The sequence below is a fragment of the Podarcis vaucheri genome (genome assembly GCF_965113315.1).
Source record: "Podarcis vaucheri genome assembly, chromosome: 14".
NCBI lineage: Eukaryota > Metazoa > Chordata > Lepidosauria > Squamata > Lacertidae > Podarcis > Podarcis vaucheri.
Genome location: NC_138752.1, coordinates 21,415,178 through 21,442,759, shown reverse-complemented (window position 1 = coordinate 21,442,759; position 27,582 = coordinate 21,415,178). Strand labels below are relative to the sequence as shown.

The window sequence follows — 27,582 nt, the reverse complement described above, 5'->3', positions numbered from 1 at the left end:
AAGAGGGAGGGTACAGAGCCTGCAGAGGACATAAGTCACCAACCTGACTATTAAAGGGGGCTGGGCTGGCAATTATGGAACAATGGCTGTGCTGAAAATATGAAACTTCCACCTCTCAGCATGCTGTTTGAAGTTCGTCACGCGTTTCCTGGGTCTGCACAACTTGCTTGGACGGTTAAATTCAAAGACGTGCCCCAAACACACTCTTTCTTCCCCACCTCTCTCCCCCTTCAAGTACTTAGGCTCATAAATTCGTATTTATTATCTATTTATTGCATGTAGTTGGTTAGAGCATAGTGCTGATAATACCAGGGTTGCAGGTTCAATCCCCGTATGGGGCAGCTTCATATCAGTGGCGGAGCAAGGTTAGGTGGTACCTGGTGCAGAAAATTTCTTGTCACCTCCCCCCCCCCCTGAATTTTTCTTTTCTTTTCTTTTGTCTGCAACTATGGTTTGACTTCATTTCATTTTTTGGGGGGGGGACCAAAGTTGTTGAGCCTTTTCGGGGAGATTGTGTGCCTTGCGACGAGGAACCTGCTCGCCGCCCTACAGCTGAGGGAGAGCCAGCGGACAGATCATTATGGCAGCGGGAAGCCTGCGTGCACCAAAGCAACAGCGTCTCTCACAGCTGTTGATGGCCGCAGCCAAGTTTACCTTCAAGCAGGAGCTGGGCGCCAAAGCAACAGCTTCTGCCCTGATTCCTTCTCTGTCCCCCACGAGCATCTGGGTTTGCAGAGAGGACAGAGAGGTGGGCCAAACTGAGCTGCAAAGATTTTGAAAGCGCCTCGCCAACGATCCCATTGGTGAGGGCTTCGCTGGTGCATGCATGCATACCTCTGTCTCTCTCCAGCCCCGTGGCCAGAGGAGGGGGGGGGTATGATCCCAGTGCGTGTCAGCCAAGGTGGGGGAGAAAGGGGACAGCAATTGAGATCTATACACACACACAAACACTCGAAAAAGAGAGAGAATAAAATGCATGGCGATGTTGGGCTCTAATCTGCATGCTACCCTTTAGCTCTTCATCCGCCTCCCTCATCTCCTATCTATATCTCTATCTATATCTATCTATCTATCATCTATCTATCTATCTATCTATCTATCTATCTATCTATCTATCATCTATCTATCTATCTCTATCATCTATCATTTTTTTTAACATATCATTTCCAACAATCATTTAACATAACTTCTTATCTTATACTGTGGTACCTCAGGTTGCATACGCTTCAGGTTACATATGCTTCAGGTTACACACTCTGCTAGCCCAGAAATAGTGCTTCAGGTTAAGAACTTTGCTTCAGGATGAGATCAGAAATCGTGCTCCGGCGGTGCAGCGGCAGCAGGAGGCCCCATTAGCTAAAGTGGTGCTTCAGGTTAAGAACAGTTTCAGGTTAAGAATGGACCTCCGGAACGAATTAAGTACTTAACCCGAGGTACCACTGTACAATATTTTAGACTTCCATCAACAGCCTCTGAAGATTTTCCGTTCTTTATCACTTGTTCTGCATTTCTTAATTTCTCTATTACTTTTGATTGTCCTTAACTAAGAATTCTTTTCATAGTCTTCCTTGCAGTATTTCACAAAGTCCTCCTTACAGAACTTCTTGCAATCCTACTAGCATAATCTGTTTATTACAATTGCCTTTCATATAGTTCAAATATTTACTCTCGCCTCCCTCATCTTCTTTTGGGGAGATTGTGTGCCTTGCAGCAAGAAACCTACCGGCCGCCCTACAGCTGAGGGAGGGCTGGCGGGCAGATCATTTTGACAGCAGGAAGCCTGCGTGTGCCAAGGCAACAGCGTCTCTCACAGCCGTTGACTGCCGCACAGCATTTTGTCATCCCCCTCGGAGGTGGCACCCGGGGCGCACTGCACCCACCTTGCAACACCTCTGCTTCATATTGCAGGGGGTTGCACAAGATGATCCGCAGGGTCCCTTACAACTCTACAATTCTATTATTTATACCCTGCCTCCCCCCGGAAGCTCAAGGAGGTGTATGTGGTTCTCCTCAGAGAGCCAGTGTGGTGTTGTGGTTAAGAGCGGAAGACTCGTAATCTGGCAAACCGGGTTCGTGTCTCCGCTCTCCTCCACATGCAGCTGCTGGGTGACCTTGGGCTAGTCACACTTCTCTGAAGTCTCTCAGCCCCACTCACCTCACAGAGTGCTTGTTGTGGGGGAGGAAAGGAAAGGAGAAGGTTAGCCGCTTTGAGACTCCTTAAAGGGAGTGATAAAGTGGGATATCAAATCCAAACTCCTCCTCCTCCTCCTCCTCCTCCTCCTCCTCCTCCTCCTCCTCCTCCTCCTCTTCTTCTTCTTCTTCCTCCTCCTCCTCCTCTTCTTCTCATTTAAACCCTGTGATGTGAGTCAGGTGGAGAGGCAGCAACTGACCCATGGTCACCCAGTGTGCTATATCATGGCTGAGTAGGGGATTTGAACTGTGGTCTCTGACGGCCTGGTTTGGCACTCTTAAGCACTCCACCACACTGGCACCGATGCTGCCCTGTGTGCCCCCCCCGAAACCTGAATCCACTTGGTAGTTGTAGTGCAATGATCTGTGTTTGCACTCGCCTTTTAGAAGGGTCTCTAGCTATTTAGTGTCTGTAGCAACTCATTGTGCTAGCTCAGGGTTTCACAGACTTGGGTCTCCAGTTGTTGGACTGCGACTCCCATCAATCCTAGCTAGCTGGACCAGTGGTCAGGAATGATGGGAACCCTTTTCTAACTTAATTACAAACAGTTACTTAACAGACCTGGGTAGGCTATTTACTTAAGAAAGGAAGTGTTTTGATAATTTTTGTGGTCCTCGTTTCCTACAGAATCCCATCTTGCCGCTTTAAAATCACAGGACTGGAGGTGACCACAAAACCCCATCTAGTCTAATCCCAGGCTCATTACATTGTGGTGCACAAGCTGATATTCTTCCTCAGTACTAATAAGCATGGGACTGCTACAATGGTTTTCTATGCCCATAGCGGAACAAATCTGAAAGGAAGCTGGTGCAATGTTTAAGCAGCATTTGAATCCATCATGTAGATGCTACAGTGGAATAATTGGCTGCAATGTGGTTTTAGGAGTAGAATTAGGGTGCAATGAAGGTTTTTTTTGCAGATGGAGACTGTCAGCTGTGTCCATTCTTGTTCCACAGGCCACGATTGCTGCGAGACGGTGAAAGTCTCTCTCTGCGCTGCCAAGCAAGGCTCCCCTTTCTTGGTGGTGGCAGAGGACAGCCTTCAGTTTGTTCAGGATGAAGCTTATGACGCAGCTCAGTTCTTGGCAACCTGCGCTGGCAACCAGCAGGCTCTGAACTTCACGAGGTTCCTGGACAGGTCCAGGCCGCCGGCTGGGGATGTGGACTTCCTGGATGAGAAAGTGGCTTTGGCGTTTCGTCATCTGAAATTGCCGGCTGGGTGGAATGTGCTGGGAGCAGACCACACTGCAAATGGTAAGATGGTTTGTTGAGATCCTTTTATATCCATGTTGCCAAATTAAATGGAACTGAATCAAAAGGTAGAGCGGAAAATCTAAATTAAAATACCTGAATGAGTTTTGGACACTAATATTTGAATGGGACTTTGATATTGGGTTTTTTAAAAAAAACTTTTTATTTCAGTTTTCTTGCAAATGATTCCATTCAGTTGCTTCTTTCTTTCTGTGACTTGTGGAAAATGTCTTCAGGGGTGAATTGGGATTGTGACCTCTGTGCTCTGTGCTGTTTCCCCTCCTTTTGAATATGTGGGGAATCTTCAGGTTACTATGGGATGCTCTTAAATGGTGGTTGATTCTTTGCCTGGCTGTTTCCCCTTCCACCCCCCTGTGGCTGCTGCTCACGAGTTACTGTATAGTAACCACCATTTGTTCTTTATGCAAACAAGGAAAACATGAGGAAAGCGGCCGCAGTTGAACCAGCAATTGTTTCTGAGTGGTCACAATGTTTGCATTCAGTGGGCTTTCTTGAAACTGAAGCCCAACCACTCTGCATGCCATGACGTGCTTGCACTACATAATCAACCACCCATGAGTGCTCCACATCCTCTCATTCATTCTTCAAACTTGGGAAGAGAGGAGACTGCTTTCTATTGGGCCAGACCAACAGCTCAGTATTCTCTATTTTGACTGGCAGCTGCTCTCCGAGGTTTCAGGCAGGGGTCTTTCGCCAGCCCTACCAGGGGATGCTAGGGTTGAACTTTGGACCTTTTGCATACATAGCAGATGCTCTACCTCTGAGCCACAGCTCTTTCCTGTAAACCTCCAATTGCCAGGAAACTCTACCTTGATTCAGCTTCCAAGGCGCTCTTGCAACATAAGATAAGGCTATCAACGGCTACTAGCTATGCTCTGCCTCCACATTCAGAGGCAGAAATTATTCTCCCTCCCACTCAACACTTAAAGGTAAAGGGACCCCTGACCATTAGGTCCAATCATGGCCGACTCTGGGGTTGCGGCGCTCATCTCGCTTTACTGGCCGAGGGAGCCGGTGTACAGCTTCCGGGTCATGTGGCCAGCATGACTAAGCCGCTTCTGGCGAACCAGAGCAGCACACGGAAATGCCGTTTATCTTCCCCCCGGAGGGAAGTAGACCTATTGATCTACTTGCACTTTGACGTGCTTTCGAACTGCTAGGTTGGCAGGAGCAGAGACCGAGCAACGGGAGCTCACCCCATTGTGGGCGAAGAGGGACTACTTAACCACTCTGAGAACTATATGCGTAGAGAGAAAAGGCACCAACATTTCTGGTTTTCTGTTCTGATATGTTCTGCACTTCAGTACTTTGGTTTTGTATGTGTGAGTGGTGCTGTTTGGAGACATAGGTATGGGTGTTTGGAGAATGAGGTATATGTATGAGATTATGGGAGTATGTGTGCATTTATCTCACCATTCTCCCTCTATAAACATTCCCTCCCTCTCAAAACTCAAGAAATAGGGGGGAGGAAGTGGTTTTAGCTGGAATAAGCAGAGGTCAGAAAGCCTGGAAAACCAACTAACCAATTCCACTTCTGGCCCAGCAATGTGGTTGGCGGTGGGTGAAATAAGGTACAGCCAGGGGCAAAATATTCCAAAGCTAACATCCAACACAAGAACATACTTTTGTTTTCCATCTAAATGCTTTTTGGAAAACTGCTGGGTTTTGTTTGTTTAAAGTAGTAACAAGTGGCACACTCCCTCTGACACTGGGGGCCATGTAAATCAATCCTGGCTAGTAGTCATTGAATTTGACTTTTGAAGCCATCTAAGCTGTTGGCCATCCCCTCTTCTGGTGGAAGTGGGCTTCCAAGAGACTGGAGACGAGGCCTGATGGAGTCCTGCAATTTCCATACACCCGAGGGAGGTGGCTTTAGGCTTGGCATTGATAATAGTTGTCCACCCCCCCCCCCCGCCATGCCACATAACAAAAGATTTCTCAGACACGCGGCGGGGTGGAGGGGCTTCCCAAAGCAATGTGTGATCCAGCTGTTCTGCTGCTCAAGAGCCAAAAATCACACTGAGCATGTCAAAGTCAATGGGCTGCATCCAAGTTACAGTAGACACATTGAAATGAATGGACCTAAATTAAGCCACGTTGCTTTATTTCTTTAGGTGGAATTCAGTGTCACAGTAAAAACACACACACACACACTAAGGAGATCATTCCATCAGCACAAGCATTTCTGCTCACCAGACAAAAAAACCTCCCCTCTTTCAGAGGCAGACAGATGCAGTAATGCTTCTGAACACCAGCTGCTGAAAACTGCAGGAGAAAACTCTTGAATTCAGAGGTCCTGCTTCAGGGTTTATTCCTCGGGCATCTGGTTGGCCATTGTGAGAACAGGATGCTGGGATAGATGGGCCATTGGCCTGATCCAGCAAGCTCTTCTTATGCTCACGAGATCCCTGTGTGGCGCAGAAGGGTCCCGGGCATGTTTGGGGGCCTGCACTCACTCCATGTTTGTTGTGGGGATAACAGGAGAGGGAGGACCATGAGCACTACTTTGAGCTCCTTGGGGGCAGGGGATAAATGCGATCAGAAAGAAATGGCATAAGAAGGGCACAGAAAGGTGTTTGAAGCCCCAAGAAGAGAAAAATAGCTACATGGGGAAATTGCACATAAAATTCGTGTGGGGGAGCCATGTTTGCTGTAGGTTAAGCTGATGGTATCTGGAAAGACTTGCCCGGTGACCAGATTTCAACTCGTTGAGAAAGTGAGCCTCAAAGGTTATATTGGAACATGATCAGAAAGGCTGGAAATGAGCCACCGAAAGGATCTGCTCTGGTTCCTGAGAATTAGAAAGGATTTTGGAAGTTAATCCCGGAGTTAAATGCCACCAGAAAGCTGATTCTGTGCCTGTGGATTTCTTCATCTCTTGTGTTGTGAAAAAAGTGATTTTGCATGTAGAACGTTGCCACCTGCAGTTCAGAGCTGCTGATGGAGGCAGGACAGGGCCGGCCCTCCCATGAGACACAAGGTGAGGCGACCACCTCGGGTGGCAGGACCCACCAGGGCAGCAGATGCGACCCCCCCAAGCAACACATTGCATGTAGATCTTCACCCCCCACCCATTCCTGATGTAGAGTTTCACTTTCCACTTCTTCCCTGGCTTGGGGTGTGTGTGTGTGTGTGTGTGTGTGTGTGTGTGTTTGTGTTTGTGTACCATTTCGTGGCTTGCCTTGGGTGCCAAAATTTATTGAGCTGACCCTGAGGCAGGATATGGAAGGAGTAGCTTAGTGGTAGAGCAACTGCTTTGCACGCAAAAGGCCCTAGGTTTAGTCCCCAGCATCTCCAGCCAGGACAGGAACAGATTACCTGTCTTCAAATTAATATTGCCTCTGAACAAGATCAATTGCGTTCCTTTCTCTGAACGGTTCCAGGTGTGTTTGAAACCTGCTACCAAGCGCACAAGGTGTTGATTCCTTGTTCGGCTCTTATCGGGGTGAGGCTGCAGTGGCTTCCTGCCAAGTTTAATTCAAATATGCTTGGGGAGGCGTGCCAGGACCCAGGAACCATTTTTGGCTTGTGAGCACAGGTTAAGGAGCCCAAGTGCTTTTGAGTCACACAGCAAATTCTGTTTGACTCAGAGCACTGAAACAAGGTCCTTATGTTCTGACGATGTGTATGCCAAAGTGTTTGCAAAATTTAGGAGCTGGTGAAATGTTCCAGGAGCCCCAGGTAGCAGGAGAGATGTTCTTCATGACCTCAGTGGCAACCTAGATCTTATTTAGATGTCCTTATCAACCAGGTGTCTGTAATGGTTGCTGGTGCCCATTGGGGTTGGTGGGGCAGAAGGCAGGGATCCCAACTGTATGTGAAGCTGCAGCAAATGAAAGGCAATACCTGCAGCAAATGAAAGGCAAAACTGATTCTGGGTTTGTCCCTACTGTCCTCCCTGCTGAGTTATACAAGGGGCAATACTGGAGTGGCTGTAAGCAAGGAGGCAGGCAGCTGGGGGCTGGCTGAGGTTTTTTGGGGGGGCAGTACCCTGTTGGCCTGAATGGGACAGCTTCCAGGAGCCCAGGAGTTTGTGGCACTCGTGAGGGGTGTAGAGCCCAGCTCTCTGAGAATTTCTGTCTTTAATTGTAAAAAACATATAAAATTTAAAAATGTCCAGTAACACCTTAGAGACCAACTAAGTTTGTTCTTGGTATAAGCTTTCGTGTGCATTCAAACTTCTTCAGATATCAGTGTGCATGCATATGAAAGCTGATACCAAGAACAAACTTAGTTGGCCCCTAAGGTGCTACTGGACATTTTTATTTTTTATTTTTTTATGTTTCGACTGTGTCAGACCAACATGGCTACTTACCTGAATCTTTAATTGTAAAAACAAAGCAAGCTGCTTCTGGGCCTCATGGTTGTGAGGGTATGTTTAGAAGTAGGACAATAAGCCTTCTAATTATAAGCCTGCAAAAGTTACTAATCTCAAAATAATAATAATAATTACTGGACTGCTGAGGGATTGCAGAGGTGGGACAACGAATTCCTGTCCTGTAGGAACTCTCTGTGTTTCTATGCCTGGGCACAGGTGAGGGGCAGAGCACTCCAAACTTCTGCCATATAATTCCTTCTTGCCTATAGGCATTATTTATTTATTAAATTTGCATACTGCCCTTATACCTGTAGCTCTCAGGGCAGTTCCAGGTACCAGAAATGGCTGGATTCCAACTCCCATCAGCTTCCACTGAGGGAAAGGTTGCAGAGCTTCAGCCTTGCACGCAGAAGGCCAGAAATGTAGCCTCCAGAGGCATTTCCTGGTAGGCCTGGAAATGATTCCCTCCTTTAACCCCCCACCCCCCGGAGAGCCTCTGCCACTTAGTGGAGACAATACTGAGCTAGATGGACTAATGATGCGACCAGGGCTTTTTTTTCCTAGCCAGAACTCAACTCTGGCACCCCTCAGGTGGGCGCCATTGCCATTATAAGAGAACAAGGGAGGCGTTCATGGTGAATTCTGGAACCTCTTTTTCTAGAAAAACAGCACTGGGTGTAACTCAGCGTAAGATAGCTTTGTATGTTGCTATTTTCCTATGATTAGCTATACTTACTTGGTTTGGTGGTATAAAAAGTCCAAGACTGAAGGTCTTTAGTTTCTTGTGTCCCTCACCCACTCCCTTTCTTGTGTCTAAACTGAAATTGAAATACTTTATTGTCACTTGTACAACTTGTATACAGTGAGATTACATGAGCACCCCCCACTCAGCTCTCTTAGCCTTGGTTCCCCTCCTTTACTGACGCATAACCACCAAACCCGAAAGTCAGTTTCCCTGTTCTTATCTTTTCATTTAGCAGCCTAACAGCCCATGGATAGAAATGATGGGAAATAGTAAGAAGCAAATTTTTAAAATGGCATTTTGGTATACTTTTTTTTACAGGTCACAGAAGTGAGCACAAGCTTCACAGTGGTGCCTTGGTTCTCAAACTTAATCTGTTCAACTCCTGAAACCGTTTGAAAACCAAGGTACGGCTTCCGATTGGCTGCAGGAGCTTCCTGCACTCAAGCGGAAGCCGCATCGGACATTTGGCTTCCGAAAAACGTTTGCAAACTGGAACACTTACTTCTGAGTTTGCAGCGTTTGGGAGCTGATTTGTTTGGGAGCCAAGCTGTTCGAGAACCAAGGTTCCACTGTATCATCATCATCATCATCATTGCCAAGTAACACACAGTCCTGGCTTATACCTGTACACTTGAGACCACAGTTAACTCATTGACAAACTAGAAAGAGTTGTGGTTTTCACTGGAAACTTCTTCTGTGGGTCTCATAGCCAACCTGTTTTATATAAACTCATAAATCACTGCTATTATCGCTCAAGGTGCTCTTCCAGAGCTCTTTGCTTGATTGAATTGCTGCAGCTGTGCTCTAGCGAGCTATGCGGTAGCAGAAGCAAACATCATTTATAATGCTACCATTATTAATAAAAAATGTCCTCAGGAGTTCTAAATGCAGAGATGATAAATGCTGTACAATACATTCCACGTAGTGCAGATGAGTTCTTTCAAGTTGGTTACAGACTGAGACAGACAAGATGATTTTATTTGTTTATTGAACGTATTAGTCCCCCCACCTTTTAAACAAAATGTAACTCAAAGCAATTTACAACAAAAAACAACGCATACGGTAAAACCAGCTTGAAACTAAAATAGAATAAAATCTAAAATTCTGTCTATCTATCTATCTATCTATCTATCTATCTATCAGCTCAGATTTAATTTTATCAAACTATCAAGTGGTGTCTGTCAACCATGGGGAGAGAATACGGTAAGGAACATTCTGTTTCGGACCTTGCTAGGTGTCATCCAGAAGATACATACACATGCTGATAGATTGTGTTGTACACAGAACAGAGGGAGGAGAGTGAAGCAGTGCTTATCCTCTAAGTTTTGCCAAGACCAGATGCCTTTGGTCAGGGGTCGGCAACTTGCGGCCCATGGGCCACAAGCAGCCCACAGGGGCAGTTTAACCAGCCCCCGAACCGCCCACTTGGCGAGTCCCAATGCGCTGCGCTGAACCAGCACGGCGCGGGGACTCACTTTCGCAGAGCCGGAAATCGCGTCTGCGCATGCCCAGATGCCGGAAATTGCATGCACATGCTCCGGCCCACAGAGAGATCTCCGTGGGACTTGACCAGCCCAGGCAGGTGAAACCTTGCCAAATCCTGCCTTTGGTCAACGCTCACGTGTTCACCTAGTGCTGGCTGTTCCATCTGGCTACCTAAATTGTTTCCATCCCAGCTACTCATTAGACGAACTGGACTGCTGCCCTCCTCATCCCTTTTTCCTTTCGTGCCATATCTTTAAGATAAAAACACACACTGATTTTTGTAAGCTTCTGTAGAAGCCTTTTTACCTAAAGCGTATGTTTGTGTGTCCTTAAATAATGTTCCTTTGTGCAGAGAACTGCCTCTGTAGTACTCTGCAAAGTGCAGTATAAAAAAGGAATGATCAATACAAATGCAGGCAATCCTGTTTCCTTAAAAGCTTCACTGCAAAGTAGGTCTTTCTGCAAACAAACAAGAAACCCCGCTTTGTTTACATGTCTTGCATTTCCTTTGTGCGAGAGAATTTTGGACTGTTCTTTTCTGTCTCTGGCGTGTTTTCTGCCTGTTGTTCTTACTACGTCCTGGAAAAATCCAGTGTGTTTGAGTTGCATATTGCCTTTCAGCAATGCCAAAATCCTGATTTATTTGAAATGGGATATGAGAAGGAGAGAGACAGCCTGCTAATGAAGGCAGTAAGCCAGCTTTTCTTTTAAGGTGGTGTAGAAATTCTCTTAGCTACCTACTTGATTTGGGAACAGGATAGTGCTTGGTGGCATTTAAATGTAGATTGCATATTGAGTGAAAGGTTGTATTGTATCTTGTTTCAGAGTAGGGTTAGAGAACCTCAGCCCTGGGGGCCGAATTCAAGTCACCTAGCACACAAGGGCATGCCCCGCCCCCCACACCGTGTCTGCATCATCATTGGGGGCTGAGCAGGACGCAGTTTGCCACCCACTAACCTGCTGCCCTGGGCACACGCCCCTGTTTCCCCCCACCTACCTCAGTTTAGACCCAGTTGGAATCACAGCAGATCTTAAGGCAGACAGGTATTATGGAAAGTGTTTATTGTGGTGCTGTGGGTTAAACCACAGAGCCTAGAACTTGCCGATCAGAAGGTCAGCAGTTCGAATCCCCGTGACGGGGTGAGCTCCCGTTGCTCGGTCCCTGCTCCTGCCAACCTAGCAGTTCGAAAGCACATCAAAGTGCAAGTAGATAAATAGGTACCGCTCTGGCGGGAAGGTAAACAGCGTTTCCGTGCGCTGCTCTGGTTCACCAGAAGCAGCTTAGTCATGCTGGCCACATGACCTGGAAGCTGTACGCCGGCTCCCTCGGCCAAAAAAGTGAGATGAGCGCCACAACCCCAGAGTCATTCGCGACTGGACCCAATGGTCAGGGGTCCCTTTACCTTTAGGCTTTTTTAGACGAATGTCAACACCTTGAATCAGGCCTGGATGATCAACAACTTCTGAGTTTGAGCCAATAAGCTCTCTGTTATATGTTTCCCAACTGATTTAATTATTAGCTCCTCTTGGCTCGCAATGGCACTTTGGCCTTTAATACCAGCTGTTTGACTGTGTGTGTGTGTGTGTGTGTGTGTGTGTGTGTGTGTGTGTGTGTTATGTGAGAGAAAGAGAGTGCAAATGTTCACTCATTCCACCTCCTTATAGTAATGGAGATTTCTAGAGATGGCATTAAAGCTAAACCCCTTTTGTTTCCTTCTGGTTCTTCTTCCTCTCAGAGAATGTTGCCCGGGAGACACTGATGCATTTTGCTGTAAGGCTTGGACTGCTGCGACTTACGTGGTTCCTCTTGCAACAGCCAGGCGGAAGAGGAGCCCTCAGTGTCCCCAACCGTGAAGGAGCCACTCCTGTGAGCTTGGCCTTGGAGAAGGGATATCAGAAGCTGCATCAACTCCTGACAGAGTAAGGCTAACTTTCTGATTGCCGTGGTGATTCTGTTTATTATATCCCGACGTCATACTCAAGGGGTTTCCGAGTGGTCTCCCATCCAAGCACTGACCAGACCCATACGTGCTCAGCTTCAGTGAGGTTGTTTTCTTTTATTCCATAAAATTGATTGTTTTAAAAAACAACAACCTCAAAGCAGTTTCCTCCCCCCCCCCAAGAAAACCCACAATGAAATTATCAACAGGAGGACAGTTAAAACATTAAGAAAATAATTAAAATCAATGATAAGCTAAAAGCTAGATTAATATGCACCCCAACATTCTGAGTACAGTGAAGATGCCTGCCTGATATCAGTAGGCAGAGCGTTACGAACCATTCCATACTAAAAGACAGGTTTCTTACAAATGCGGCACGAGTAATAGGTGGCACTTGTAACATTGCCAGTTCCCTAAACGGCCTCGGTCCTGTATACCTGAAGGAGCGTCTCCACCCCCATCATCCAGCCCAGACACTGAGGTCCAGCTCTGAGGGCCTTCGGGTGGTTCCCTCTCTGCAAGAAGTGAGGTTACTGGGGAAAAGGCAGAGGGCCTTCTCGGTAGTGGTGCCTGCCCTATGGAATGCCCTCCCAGAAGATGTCAAGGCAATAAACAACTATTTTACTTTTAAAAGACAACTGTTCTCTGTTTAGGGAAGTTTTTAATGTCTGATGCTGTATAGTTTTTAATATTCACTTGGAAGCTGCCCAGAGTGGCTGGGGAAACCCAGCCAGATGTGCAGGGTAGAAATAATTTATTATTATTGTTATCGTTATCGTTGTTGTTATTGTTGTTATTCCACTGCATTGTGCATGAACCATGCCCTGGGATGCTTGTTTTGTTTTCTGTAGCTGCTCTCTCGCCTCACGTGCACAGATTCCTTTCCTGAACAACCTTAGCCATGATAAAGTGTCACCACCGCATGATGTTGGTTGTGGTTGATGATAACCAGGGTTTAGCATTGTAAAACTGGTTTCAGTTTTAACAGGAGCCCTGGTTAGTGTGCTGACCAGTGCCAAGGTAGCCCGTATCCCTATCAATTCTACAGTGTGGCGTAGTGGTTAGAGTGTAGGACTAGGACAGGCTTCCCCAACCTCGGCCCTCCAGATGCTTTTGAGACTACAATTCCCATCATCCCTGGCCACTGGTCCTGCTAGCTAGGGATCATGGGAGTTGTAGGCCAAAAACATCTGGAGGGCTGAGGTTGAGGAAGCCTGGACTAGGACTTCGGAGACCTGGATTCAAGTCCCCACTCAGCCGTGAAGCTCACTTGGTGACCTTGGGCCAGTCATTGTGTATCTCTGCCTAACCTGCTTCATAAAATTGGGGGGGGGGGAGGGGAGAAGCATATACACCATCTGGAGCTCCTCGGACGAAAGTTGGGATACAAACTTAATAACAAATTAATGAGTGGAATTAAGGCTGTTGAGGGAGGAGGAGACTTTGCCTTCAGAAGCTCCCATAATCAATCTGTGGTATTTCCAGTTAGCAGGCGGTGGGAAAAACCCTGGAGACTGGCTGCCAGTCATAATTATACTAGCAAATTGTCTAATTCGGCAGTTAGTTTTTCTTTTTCTTCTTTCTTTTTCTTTTCTTAGTTAGTTTATTCAGTGTATTTATCACCTCCCACAACAGCCTCAAATGACCCACAAGGATAAAATACAATGTAACGGTAGAAAAAAGCAAAACAAAACAAAACCCCTAAATAATCTAATCGGAATAAAAAACACCCTATCACTGGTACTTCCAAAATACCCAGGAAGGCCTAAACATCAGTGCCTGGTGCCAAAACTATGACCAAGGTGATGCCAGAGAGCGTTCTGTAGATGGCGAGCTACGGAAAGGGTCTGTTCTGTGGTCACAAGAACAATGGCCCATCCATTCCAGCTTCCTGTTCTCTTGCCACCCTTGGAGGCCGCATGAAGAGAAACCCCTCAGATGGTGATCTCAGAGCCTGGCCATGTTCACATGTGGAGAGGTGGTCCCGGTGGAGTACAGGGTCAGGTTTAAGGTGCTGGTTTTGACCTTTAAAGCCCTATGCGGCCTAGGACCCATGTACCTACGGGACCGCCTCTCCTGATATGCCCCGCGGAGGACATTAAGGTCCACAAATGACAACATTTTGGAGGTCCCAGTTCGCAAGGTGGTTAGATTGGTCTTAACTAGGGCCAGGGCCTTTTCAGTACTGGCCCCTACTTGGTGGAACGCTCTGTCACAAGAGACTAGAGCCCTGTGGAACTTGATATCTTTCCGCAGGGCCTGCAAGACAGAGCTGTTCCACATGGCCTTTGGTTTGGACTCAGTCTGACCCTTATGTTTCCCTCCCCTTATGGTCTTGATTTATCGGCTACTTTAAAATGAGGCTGCATTTTAAATTGCATTTTAACCTGTATTTTAAATTGGTTTTCTCTCTCTCTCTCTCTCCTTTCCCCCCACTATTACTGTGATTTTATTGGTGTTAGCTGCCCTGAGCCCGGCTCTGGCCGGGGAGGGCGGGATATAAATCAAATTTATTATTATTATTATTATTATTATTATTATTATTATTATGAAGAACCCTATGTTCTTATCACTGTTCCTGCCTCTGAGTCCCCTCTTTTTCCACTTGCACATCCATCTGCCAAGTACCACCTTCCTAAACAGCTTTAGAGCTCTTAATCTAAGTGCCTGTAATCTCTGTGCAGCTAATCATGGCCCTGGCAGCATCGAGGGAAGTACTAGGAGCCAGAATGAGTCACCCCCTCCGTCGACTGCCATGCATATTACATTCTAAAAGTTTGAAGGGGTATATTCAAATCCTAGAGCAATTTCCTCTAAGCTTGGAGTCATTTGTTTTGGGGGACAGGCATTTCTTTTTAATGTGTCTGTTATTTCAGCAAATGTGGCTTGGAGCTGCAAGATAAAGGGTTACTGAGCAGGTTGTGAAGCTGTAAATCGCCTCTTCAGCAAGGAAGCACAACACGGCTTTTTCATTTCAGAGCCAGAAGGTGGCTGTCAAGTTCAGTCTGACCCATTGAACCAAACAGGAAATCCTTGCCCATCCCAAACAGTGGTGGTCTCTTAGCAGAACTGATTCCATGGTGCCTTCTTGGACTACAACAATGCTCTCTATGTGGGGCTACCTTTAAGGTGACCCAGAAACTACAACTAATCCAGAATGTGGCAGCTAGACTGGTGACTGGGAGTGGCTGCCTGGTCCTGAAAGACTTACATTATGTTTCCGAGCACAATTCAAAGTGATGTTGCTGACCTTTAAAGCCCTCAATGGCTTTACCCTGAAGGAGCATCTCCACCCCCATCATTCAGCCCGGACACTGAAGTCAAGCTCTGAGGGCCTTCTGGCAGTCCCCTCCCTGCGAGAAGTGAGGTTCCAGGGAACCAGGCAGAGGGCCTTCTTGGTAGTGGCACCTGTAATTCAGTGGGAGGGCACCTGCTTTTAATGCAGAAGTTGCCAGCTTCCCAGGACCAATTCCCAGTTTCTCCAGGCTGGGCTTGGAGAAGACCTCAGTCTGAAACCCTGGAGAGCCTCTGCCAGTCACTGCAGACAGTATTGAGCTAGGTAGACCAAAGGATCTGACTCAGTATATAGAATCATAGAGCTGGAAGGGGCCAGCCCAGCCTCCTTCCTCCTCTAGGCAGGGCAGGGAAAAGCCAGGAGGAGGGAGGGAAGAGGCGCCGCCGCGGTGTGTGTGAGGGAGGGGGGGGAATGGAATGGCGTAGGGGGGAAAATGGCGCACCCTGAATGAACAGAATCCCAACGCTGATCCACAGACAGTCAGCAGCCTGGACCCTGAAGGCAATTGGGCCTGATACGGCCCCTGGACCTTAGTTTGCTGACCCCTGCTCTACTGACTGAGCTATCCACCTTATGTTCCTGGTCTAGGTTTGTACAGTGATACCTTGGGTTAAGAACTTAATTCATTCTGGAGGTCCGTTCTTAACCTGAAACTGTTCTTAGCCTGAGGTACCACTTTAGCTAATGGGGCCTCCTGCTGCCGCTGCGCAATTTCTGTTCTCATCCTGAAGCAAAGTTCTTAACCTGAGGTACTATTTCTGAGTTAGCGGAGTCTGTAGTCTGAAGTGTCTGTAACCCGAGGTACCACTGTATTGTATACATTCAGCAGAGTCTGAAGGTTTTCCCTGAACTGGACCACTTCAGGCTGCAGGTGAGGGCCTGTTTGAATGCCCCCCCCCAAGGAAAAGAACCCCCTGCTTCCTGGCCTGTGGGAAAACGCTGACCTGAAGGGAATCTGGTCCTTTTGCTGGATAACGTCCCCCACCCCTGTAGCAGAGACATGAGCTTGAAAGACTTGGCCACTTCCTTCCTTAAAAAATTGCAGCCTGCTAACGTTTTTTAACAGTTCCATTTTGTACTCAGGCTTAGTTAATCTTCAATCCAGAGTATAAGAACCCAAGAATTACATCACCACCACCACCATTAGAATTATGTACATATCAGTACATTGCGAATTAAAAAACCAAAATGAAAACAAGCCGATAGTTAGAATTTAGAAGAATACATAAAATTTTGAGTAAACTTTAAGCAACAATAATTAATATTATAACTGAAAATTGAAAACAAAAAGAGAAAAGAAGAAAAAGGGGAGCAAAGCAATTAAGAACCTTAATTACATGGTTCCAAACGCTTGTGCTGAGCTGGCAAAGCACTTTATTGGGCAGCTTGGTGGATTATCCTGAAAGGAAGTTGTCTGTTTTTGGCCAGACATTTAAATCACATTATTTCTCCTGAAGAATCCTGGGAGCTGTAGTTTACCCTTTTCAGAGCTCCGTTCCCTAGCACCCTTAGCAAACTACAGCTCCCATGATCCTTTGGGGGGAAATAACAAGCTTTAAATGTGTGGTGTGCATGGATCCTTTGTGAGCCACCAGGTGGCCAAAGAGCACTTTGATTTCTGAGCTGATATGGGCGTGAGAACCACAGCCAGAGGCAGGATTCTCCTAATGGGAGGCAATTACAGCAACTGGAATTTATAATACGTATGCCGCAGTAACCCCAGCGACTGCTGTTGTGTGCAGTTTTCTTTTTTGTTTGTTTGCTACACGGCATCCAATGTGAACATTTCAAAACAGGTTGGCTTACAAAGGTGTTGTCCTCTTGGAGGAGGGGAACGCTCCCTGCTGACCTGTGAGAATAGCTCTGTGTATGCTTGGAGGGTGAGGGGAGGGGAGAGAAATCTGAAGAGCAGGGGTAAAACCGTGTGCTTGGCACCACAACATGGATTTAAGCCACCACATGGCTTCCCCCAGAGAATCCGTGGAACTCTGGTATGTTAAGGGTGGTATAAGGGTGGTTCCCCAGGATTTTTTGTACGGTGTTCATGTGACCCTGCTTACTTGGGTTGTGCCCTAGGAGTTTTGTTGCTTCTCTGGGTCCTTGCAGACAGTTGCTATTTGGGGGGTGGGATTCAGCTAAAAAGGTAAAGGGACCCCTGACCATTAGGTCCAGTCGTGGCCGACTCTGGGGTTGTGGTGTTCATCTCACTTTATTGGCCGAGGGAGCTGGCGTACAGCTTCTGGGTCATGTGGCCAGCATGACTAAGCCACTTCTGGCGAAACCAGAGCAGCACATGGAAACACCATTTACCTTCCCGTCGGAGCGGTACCTATTTATCTACTTGCACTGGTATGCTTTTGAACTGCTAGGTTGGCAGGAGCAGGGACCTTCTGATCGGCAAGTCCTAGGCTCTGTGGTTTAACTCACAGCACTACCCGCGTCCCTCTGGGATTCAGCTACACACCAGCAAATTAAGGTTGTGCCATTACAGCTGGTCTAGGAGCTCTTGTGCAACTAACCCACTTCCTCAAAAGATCAGACTTTTTTGGGGGGGGGCAGCGGCAAAAAGGCAAGTTATGGGAAACTTCATTATGCAGGTGTGGAATAAACATCTAAGCTCTGCACAAGCAAATTGGAATAAATGCTTGTTAAACAGCCAATGCTGTCTCATCTCCCTGCAAGCAAATTAGGATGAACGTTCAGTAAACAGGTCATTGGGAAGCACCCTCTGAGTCTTCTACCTGTTCTACCAAGGAAATAATTGCATAACATCTTGTAGAAGGACACCTGGCAACAAAGCCGGTTGCTGGGGCAGAGCACAGTGCTCTTGTTAACTTCGTCCCCATTCACTTCTTTGTGTAAAAGTGGCGTGTGACTCATAATAATAAGTTAATTACATAAGTAGAATTGCAATCCGTTCAATTTTTTTTTTTAAAGAAGGGAGAGGAGAGAGGGATGCAGTTAATGTAACCTATGCAGGTGAGATCCTGCAATGACAGTGCCAGTTGCACAGGCTGGCACATGAAGTAAAGTGATCCTGCGAGTAGCTGAAATGAGGATTATTTATTTGTTTTGTTTTATAATATCGTGTGGTTGTAATGAAACTTGAAAGCAGTTTACAAAAGGAATTGAACAGGTAGAAGATTCATAAGGTATTCCATCATCACACTCTAGCTCAATCAAAGACAGGTAAGATTTTGAACCTCAGTCACCCTGTTCAAATGCTCTATCCATCACACTTAGCAGATGATTTTTGTAGAGTAATCTATACTGTCTTTGGATAATATGCCTCCAAGAGAGCATTCCTGATGATTCCTGAGTGGGCTTGGAAGGAGCTGGAGAGATATGCTTTGACTGTACCGTTAATAAGCTAGTTTGGGCTACAGTATATAGCCCGTTGGCCAACTTTGTCATGCATTAACTCGAGTTTGTGGGTTTAACCTTTGGTGCTGTTTGTCATTTCAGAGAAGGAGCCAGCGAACCAGATTCCTGGAGCGCCTTGTCGCACACAGTGCATTCCGGGGAGTACTGTGTGAAGTACCACCGGGGGCTAAACATTTATACCCTGACGGTCGAAACGAAGGAAGGAGCAGGATCGAGCATGGAGAGCGATGTCGTCTGCCTCCAAGCGCACATACAGAACCATCAGCACATGGTGAGGGCAAGAGGACTGTGTCAGTTTGGCACACCAAGTTTGGAGTTTATATAAGGAGTTTAAAAAAACTTTCCAGCCATTCAGTTCAGAATTTCATGGGTGCTTAATTGCCTGCTTTTTTTTGCTCACGCACAATTTGGGTTGTTTGTCTCCCGTTTTTGGAAGGGAGGGAATGACGTGCATTTACGGCAGGAGTGGAGAATGTCCAGCCTGCAGGACAAATCTGGCCCAACGAGGGTCCCAGTTTGGCTCACAAGGCTCTTTCCCCTGAACCACGGCCACCTGACTCTCACACGACTCTGCAACTTGAGTGCTTTGCTTGGCTGGAATGTGTCCTTCCACTCTGATATTGCCTCGTGTGTGCCTGAATGGAGGAGAGAGTTGTGTGTAGAAAGTAGCTCACTGTACAGAGGTAGAAAAACTACATAAATTGCTGCACCCGGTTTTGCCTCTGGACCCTCCCACCACCGGCATGTGGCCCTCAGAAGGTTTCAAAGAAGGGAATGTGGCCCTGAGACTGAAAATGGCTCCTTAACCCCAGCCGTAATTGCATCTTGCATTATAGATTATAGATTAAGCAGGAGGAAATAGGGAACACTGTGTTTCTTTTGAGAAATGTCCAGATTTCATCAGCTCCTGGAACCCCAATTAGTAAAATAGAGTCTAGGTTATTGAGAGGAGTGTGTGTATGTATTAAAATAGAACAACACTTTAACCTGTTGCTTCACACTCCCACTGGTTTTCAGCTAGCGGTAAAGTGCAGCCAGCAACACATCATGTACCAGGATTTTTTTAAATGATAGCGCAAGCACTGGATACGGGTACATCATGTCTGACAAATCGGAAAGGCTATGTTTAGATGGCCTTCCTCTGAGGCCTGGTTTGCTTCACATCTAATCTAATTTGGATTTGGACCAGGGCCTGTAATTATTTCATTTCAGTTCGTGCAGGGTCAGCTGAGAGGCTGTCGGCTTCCTCTGGAAAGGGACTGAGTCGTCCCCCCCCCCAATTCAGTCTGTGTGGAAGCAGAATGACTTCATTCAGAGGATGATGGACAACTCCCATTTCCCTCTTTGCTTCTCTCCAGGACACTTCTGTGTTCCAGAACAAGTGACACTTGTCCCTGTCTCCCCTCATGGTGCTGGCTGGGAACCAGCTGAAAATTCTCCCTCTGCTCTTGCAGCAGCATCAATAGTCACAGGAGATTCAGCTGAAGCTTCATTTGAGTGTGTGTCCACTTGTGCTGATAATTTTCAGAGAGGGAGGGGAGAGAAATCTATTCTTTTCTGACGTGTGGGTGATACTTGCAACAAAGAGCGAGAGTAGAGGCGCCTTTACTTCTACGAATCAGCTGTGTGCGCTTTGCTCTCATGCACCATGCAAGCGCAGAATCTGAACGCTGGGTTCAGCATCCCGAGAGAGCCCCCGCTTTGGATTTTAAAAAGTCAAGTTTGTAGGCTTGGAAATGTGTGTGAGCATTGCAGCTATCAAGGCTAGCTCTGTACTGCATCTCAGCTGCTGGGAATCACAAGTGCTGTTGTGCTCAGGTCTTGCTTATGGGCTTCCCACAGGCACCTGGTTGGACATTGTGGACTAGATGGGCCTTTGATCTAATCCAGCAGGCCTCTTCTGTTCATGGTGAAATCATAGAAGCAGGGGGAGAGGCAGCTAGGTGTGTTCAGCACGATTTCCAGAGGATAGCAGTTCTCTGCCTGACATAATAATTCCTTGCGCCTCCACATAACAAAAGCCTTGCAAGGTTTAGCTAGAGTCCAGCATTCTGTTTTCAACAGCAGATACTTAGGGTCATTGCAAAACTTGCAAGCAGTTTTGTCCTCCAGAGCAGCTGGAATTTAATGGTAGACTGCCTCTGTCGCTGGAGGTTTCACATCGCTGTAACGGTTAATAAATACTTCTCTATTAACTTGCATAATTTAACATTTAAAGCCAGCTAAATAAGTGTGTCTCTCCATGACTTGTGGCAGCAAATTATGTTACATTAAACACTCAATTTCAGAAGTTCTTTCCTTTGGCCTATCTTAAACAGTACTGCTAATCACTTTGACCCCCCAGCCCACCCTCTACCTGCTCCCCTGAATTCTAATTCTCTTTTCAACACCATTCATCATTCTAGAAAAGTCCCCTCTCAGTTGTCTTTCTTCCCACAAACTAAAAAGCTTCAGTGCCTTTCCTTATGGGGAGGGTGTCCTGAGTCCTTGTCATTTTGGATGCCGTTCACTAGCTAAGTTGTGTCAAATTGTTCAGAACTACTTTTAATTGCTCAGTTTGTATGATGTTAACATAATTCAGGGAGACCAGCTTTTCACGAAAGTGAGATTGAGTTACTTTATGCAGAGTTCTGTGTGTGCGTGTTTAAAGCAAAGGGTAAGATAAAAACATAAGAGCCGCCCTGCTGGATCAGACCGAAAGCATATCTGGCCCAGCATCCTGCTTTCACAGTGGTCAGTCAGGTGCCCATGGAAAGTCTGCAACTTCTTCATGCAGGGCATAATTGCATTTTCTATTTATTGGGGGCTGGGGAAGGAAATAATAAAGAAGAGAGTAATCTAGCCTACAGCCTGAAATGATAAAAGCAGCTAGGGAGGTCAATCTGGGCAAAAGTGCGTCATAAACCAAAAGCAGCTAAGCTCAGTGAAGCTCTGGGTATTTGCAGAGGAAAGGCTGGGGGCAGGAAACTAGTGGCATTTCCGATATTGTTGGACTACCACTCCCTTAATCCCTCCTCACTTGCCATGCTGACTGGGGCTGATAGGAGCTGGAAGGGCCACAGGGTCTCCTGTGAAAAGTAGTTGTCAGCTGGCAGCTTTGAGCCCAGTCCTCCATTTGAGGTGGTCTTCCATGGCCACTTTAAGAGCATAATAAAAGGCCTGTTGGAATCAGGCCAGTGGCCCATCTTAGTCCAGCATCCTGTTGCCACAATTGCCAACCGGGTGACTGTGAGAAGCTCACAAGCAGGACTTGAGCGCAACAGCCTCATTTGTGATCCTCAGCAACTGGTACTCAGGGGCATATTGTCTCTGACATCAACAGCATTTAGAGGCAAATTGTTAATGAAGGCTGGGGCAATGGACCTTGCTGTGTGTGCCTGTGTCTGCGCACACATTTTTCCCTTGTGGAAGGGAGGCGAGGGCCACATCCCAAAGAGGCGCTCCAACAAAACCTAGTTGAAAAACAGGATGGTAAAAGGCTGCAAGAATCTTAACAGAAAACACATCTGCTTTGCAAGCATAAAGTCCCAAGTTTAATCCCTGGCGTCTTCAGGTCAGGCTGGGAGAGGCTCTTGCCTCAAACAATGGGGAGCCAATCAGTGAAGACAATACTGAGCTAGATGGACCAATGGTCTATCTTTTTATGTCCCTGTGATTGCCACCCTGGGACTGATGTCTTCCTATGGTTAATTGTTGTCTGTGTGGTTTCTTTTATGAACAATTACTTAGAACTGTTGCAGAAAACTATTAAAGTTACTCAGAAACAGAGCACGTCTGCTTCCAGAGCATGGTACGATAAAATGAATGTTAAATCTCTCTCCTCTTCTTCCAGAATACCAGGGAACACCCACACCCTGAGCAGGAAACCAGTTGCGAAGACTGTAATTTGGGCCAGGGAGCTGAGGGCCACACAGCTGTTCCGAGCTGCCATCCTGGTGAAATGACGTCAGAAGGAAACCAAGGAGATGCTTCTGTCCCGCTGGCTCTTGCTGCGATGCAGGTTTTGGCCCTTGCCTGCCCTGAGGAAGATAGACAGCTGAAGGTGCCCTTAGACACGCCAAAAGATTCGTTGAGGCTGGAGGAAGTGGCTAACCCAGAGTCTTCCTGTGAGAGTCAAAATACAGTTACCAGGCTGCACAAAGAGGAAGAGGCGGAGTCAGCCTTTGCTGTAGAGGCCGGAGCAATACTGGAGGCAAATGACGGCAGGCTGAGCCCGCTTGCTGGACTTCACAGTGCTGTCGGCCTCCCGCCCTGTGGAAATACAAGCCAGGAAGTTGGGATGACAACCCCCAGCGTTGCTTTGGAGGAAGAACACCTGTGTGGAAGGGGTACCTCTGACCAGGAAGTGCAGACAGCTGAAGTGAAAGAAGCTGGAAGTGTCCCTTTGAAGCCTCCGACTTCCCGCAAGGACCAGGATGCAAGCATGGGGCAGGGCGAATGCAGGAGCTGTACAGGGACTGCGGATGCTGCAACCCAGCAGCGTGTGGCGAATGGGGAGAGGGATTGTGAGCCTGCTGGAGCCACTGAAACTTTGCTTCCAGCCGGTGCAGTGCTGAGAGAGCTTGCTGCAAACTTCCCAGGAGACAGCGCTGCTTCTGCTGCGCACAAAGGTGAGGGGGTTGAAGTGGTGGACCTACAAAGTGATGCACCTGCAGGTAGTGGCGCAGGTGTTAGTATTTTCGAGAGCGGAAGTAGCAAAACGGCGGGATCAGAGACTCCCAGCGACAGCGGGAGGGAGGATTTTACAAAGTGTCCGGAGGGCTGTGAGCTTCCTGGTGAGGAGGCGCAGAGCACAAGCCCGAGCCCTGCGACAGAAGCGACGGCAGCAGCAGTGAACGTGACAGGGATTTCAGAGTCTTCTCCAAAGCGTGACCCTGGGGTGGAAGTGCATGAGTGTGGGCAGAAACTGGAAGGTGGAAACCTGCCTGCTGACACTCATTCTGATGCCAATGTGGAAAATGATGAGTTGGGTCGAACGTTTGTGGTGGAGCCCAAAGCCCCTGGCGTCACTGATAAGAGAACAGAGCCTGTGGCCGAGGTGGGGGATAAGCAAAAAGACCTTGAGCCGATGCAATCGGGAACCGAAACTGCTAACTGTGGCTGTGGAGGAAGTGCTGCCTCTACCAGCCTCAGCCAGGGGGCATCTGATACTTGCGATGTTCAGAAAGGAGCTGTCAACATTGAGGAACAAGTTAGCGCCCCTGTATTGTGTACGGATTCTGCTGATGCCTCTGAACTGCAGGCAGACTCGCTCAGCCCTCCAGTGTCGTCCCTTGCCCAAGAGGAGCCTCTTTCCCTTCCCAAACAGGCAGAAGTGGAGGAAAGCAGCCGAGAGCTGGACCGGTTTAGCAAAAGCGCTCAGGAATTCATTGCCCTGGCTTCTTCCTTGCTTGTCGAAGAAGCGATCCAGCAGGCCCAGCTGATCGTCGCTCAGGAGAGCAAGGCCAGAGCGGCCCCTGTTGGCCAGGAGGCATCTCTGCACCACCAGGACCTTGCCCTACCTTTGTGTGGCAAGGGCACCGAGTGTGCACAGGATAATGTAATGGGCACACCCTCTGCTATTCATAATAGAGAATCCAAACAAATCCAGGAAGTAGGAGCAGCAGCAGCAGCAGCAGAGACAGCAACAGAGCTGACGGCAGCTGCCGCAGAGGGAAGCCCTGTTTGCAGCGAGGAAACGGCAGAGACTCTCTCTCTGGTGGATCACCGGGGAGAAAACCAAGAGGGCTTTTCCGCACAGCTGCCTGGAAGCGGACAGGAGCTGCCTGGCAAAGAGGAGGCTCTGTCGGAGGGCCCGGCACCAGCAGCTGTTGTGCAATCCCCTCCTCCTTGTCGTCAGGGCAAGGAGCTTGGAGGCAACGAAAGTAATGCTGAAGCAGGGTTGAAGGGAGAAGCCTCCAGCTCAGGCACAGATGAGAACGCGAAGGCGGGTGTCTCTGGGGATGCTCTGCCAGGCCCTGGGCCGCCAGAGGATGGCTCTCTGTGCCCCCGCGGGGCCCCCTTCCCCGATGCTACGCTGAACCAAGAACTTGAGCCCAGCTGCCCAGATCAGTGTGCAGCCCCTCCACCTGGTGGGGTGTCTGATTTAATGGAAGCCCCCTTGGTCACTAGCGATCTACCTGTTGCAGCCATTCTTCCACGGGAAGGAGGGGAGGAGGTGGAGAACGTGCCTTCCAGAGTATTGCTTCAGCCGATTGCCGAAGAGCCCCCGTGCGATGGGGACCCTGGCTCTGAAATGTTCTTTTTGGCCAGCGAGGGGGAAGCTAGGCCTGGAGTTGAAGCAGCCGAGATGGAGGGCCTAGCTCAGCCCAGCAATGGCACAGGGGAGGGAAGCCAAGCTGAACAGGATTCCCAGCTTTTGCAACCCTCTCCCTGCCTGGCTGTCGAGCCGCTGAGAAAAGGGGAGGCAGCAGATTCTGTTCAAGAAGCTGACGGTCCCTTGGTGGATAATGTTGACAAGACAGTTACAAGCTCCGATCAGGCGACAGCCGTGGCAGAAGCATGTGATCCCTTGGTGTCTCTGGCTGGAAGCTCTGTGGAAATCGCCCCCTTAGCAGAGTCCAGATCTGAGGCACAGCATGCGACGGATGCTGGATCCATCCCTAATGGAGAAGCGGATTTAAGTTTGCAGCCTGGCGGACTGGCGGAGGGAGCTGCAAGCCCAGCACTTCCAAGCTGTTCACCTGTTGCAGGTAAGTGAAGTTAGACTGATTCTACGATAGCGCCTTGGGATTTGTGTTTTTCCTAGGCAAGCAAAGGGAATGTGTTCTTTGGTTCATGGGAACTTGTTGTGTGTGAAAGAGGGGATGAGGTTACCACTTCCTTTCTTCTCCCCCATCTTCCTTCCATTATTTTGTTTTCATGGATCCTGTCAGCAATTTCCCAGAATCTGCATTTCCACAATCCATAGAGAATCTTATGTCTCCCTGGCTGTTCTCTCCTGTCCCTCCCTGCTGCTTGTTCTCTTTCCTGTAGTTGAAATTCAGATTGTAAGCCCCTTGAGGCAGAGACCTCGCCCTGTCCTCATTTTTTTACTTCTTTTAATTGCCATAAATGTGCACCTGTGCTGCTATATAAATAAGCCCAGGATAACAAACACTAAACGTTTTATTGTTTAGTGAGAGAGGCTATGTATGGTTAAATAGTTAGCAACTGGGGCTTTATACCTTATGTTTTTTCTTCTAAAACAAGTGCCCAAGCTGATCCAAACTTCGCTTGTGCTAACTTTCTCTGCTAACTTGGAATTGGAGAACCCAGAAGGGCTATGTGTGAAGCTTCTCCCTCATGTCAGCTGTTGAAGTTCTAAAAGTGTCCTTCCAGTCTGAGCCTGCCAGTTTCTAAATGTGGTACTTTTAGGTCACACACACACACACACAGCACAGTGAGAGAAAGAGTCTTACTCCCCTCCCTGCCCCCACCCGGATCCCCTTTTTGCATTTCTGAAACCCTGACCGAACACAATTATGCCCTTCCCAGCACATTTAAGAGCTGGATCTGGGATTCAAGCCTTTATTTCCGACTTGACAAAACAAAGGGTTGATGGATTTTGGCTGATGAGCAAACTTTGACAGGAGAGGACTTGACAGCATCAGGACAAACCGGTCGGGCACCTTTATTAAAGCATTTTGCCTCATCTGCAACAAGAGTTCATTGAACACTTTTTAGTTTCCTTTTAAAAAATGAAAACAAAAAAGGTTTAAAAAGTGAGAAAGAGAGGGACTTTTTCCAATCCGAGCTGAAATCCTAGAGGCGGAATCTTTAGCAACGCTTAATGATAGTTTTAATGCAGGCTTTTTGGGCCCCACCTGCTCAGACAGCTGTTAAAATGTAAACAGCTGATTCCTCCCTTCCCTCCCCCCTCCCTTTTTTGTGTGCGTATGTGTATGGTGTCTGGTGCTATTATGCTGTTTTGCCCCGAGGAATCACAGGTGTGGCAAGCAGCCCCATCCCATCTCAAGCAAAGGTTGATCTGCAACAAATTAGTGCCAGCAGACTTAATACAAAGTAGAGCTGCAAATCGAAGTGCTGGTGCATGAAATAAAAGCTTAAACCTCCCCTCTTTCATAAATAATAACAATCTGGTTGGCAAATAGAGTAAAAGATTTGAGTAGTTTCTGGCTGCTGAAATGTCTTAGGGCCATGTGTACAGGTGGTGAAGAAAAAAAGAACTAGATGTGAAAGTGGAAAATCTAGCTGCCACCTCTGCTTGGCGTGAATCAGCATTTAACAAGCTCCCATTTCATTTTAATTTTGCGCTGTATTTTTAGTTTGATGTTTCAATAGCATGGGAGTGGTTGCAAGGGAGACACTGGAGTGTTGGCTTCATGAGAGCTCCTCCTCCTCCTTCCGGACGTCAGCGGCTGCTTCCTAAAATTTATTTCTCCACCTTTCCTTCTCGGAAACTTTTGATGGGTGCAGGGAATAATAGGAAAAGGTGAAGGGTGGAAGCCACGCCGCCGCATTTGCAACTTCAGCTAAAAAGAAAAGCGCCATGCCCAGTGATGGCTTCTAGATATAATTAAGGACAGCTCACCAGGTGGGCTGGCAAGTGGCTAATAATAGTGCTGCTGCGTGTCTCGAAAGGTCTGGAGGACTCAGGAAAGCAAGGGGGTTTATCTGCCTGTGGTGGGCTTCGCAGGAAGCTTAAACAGAGAGAAAGCCATCAGTGCATCCAAAACAGCTTTGTTGGGGAGTGTTGTTGGCCAGAGAGTGTAGGAAGGTGCAAGCCAGCGGCTGAGAATGGAAGCCTATAATTAGAAGTACTTCCTGCTCTGCACCTGCTGTAAACTTGATGCTGGGACTGGAAGGGGTGGGTGGGGAGAGATGCTGTTTTTGCCCAGGCACCGTTTGTTAAGTGCAGTTTGGCGTTGGCTCTTGGGCAGCTGAAGAGAACAAACAAGCAGGATTAAGCTGTAGTTTTGCCTACCATGCCAGAGCACAGCAGAGGCAAGCG

At 47.7% G+C, this 27,582-nt stretch overlaps 1 protein-coding gene across 6 annotated transcripts in view; it reads left to right on the top strand.

Annotated features, from left to right (window-relative positions):
• AKAP13 (A-kinase anchoring protein 13) overlaps positions 1-27,582 on the top strand; it is a 247,759-nt gene that overhangs the window by 94,017 nt on the left and 126,160 nt on the right. For all 6 annotated transcript variants that reach the window (XM_082198203.1, XM_082198205.1, XM_082198204.1 and 3 more), the window contains exons 5-8: positions 3,148-3,444; positions 11,747-11,930; positions 18,711-18,900; positions 22,462-25,321. In XM_082198203.1, coding sequence (XP_082054329.1) covers positions 3,148-3,444; positions 11,747-11,930; positions 18,711-18,900; positions 22,462-25,321 — 3,531 coding nt within the window. The remainder of the gene's footprint in view (positions 1-3,147; positions 3,445-11,746; positions 11,931-18,710; positions 18,901-22,461; positions 25,322-27,582) is intronic.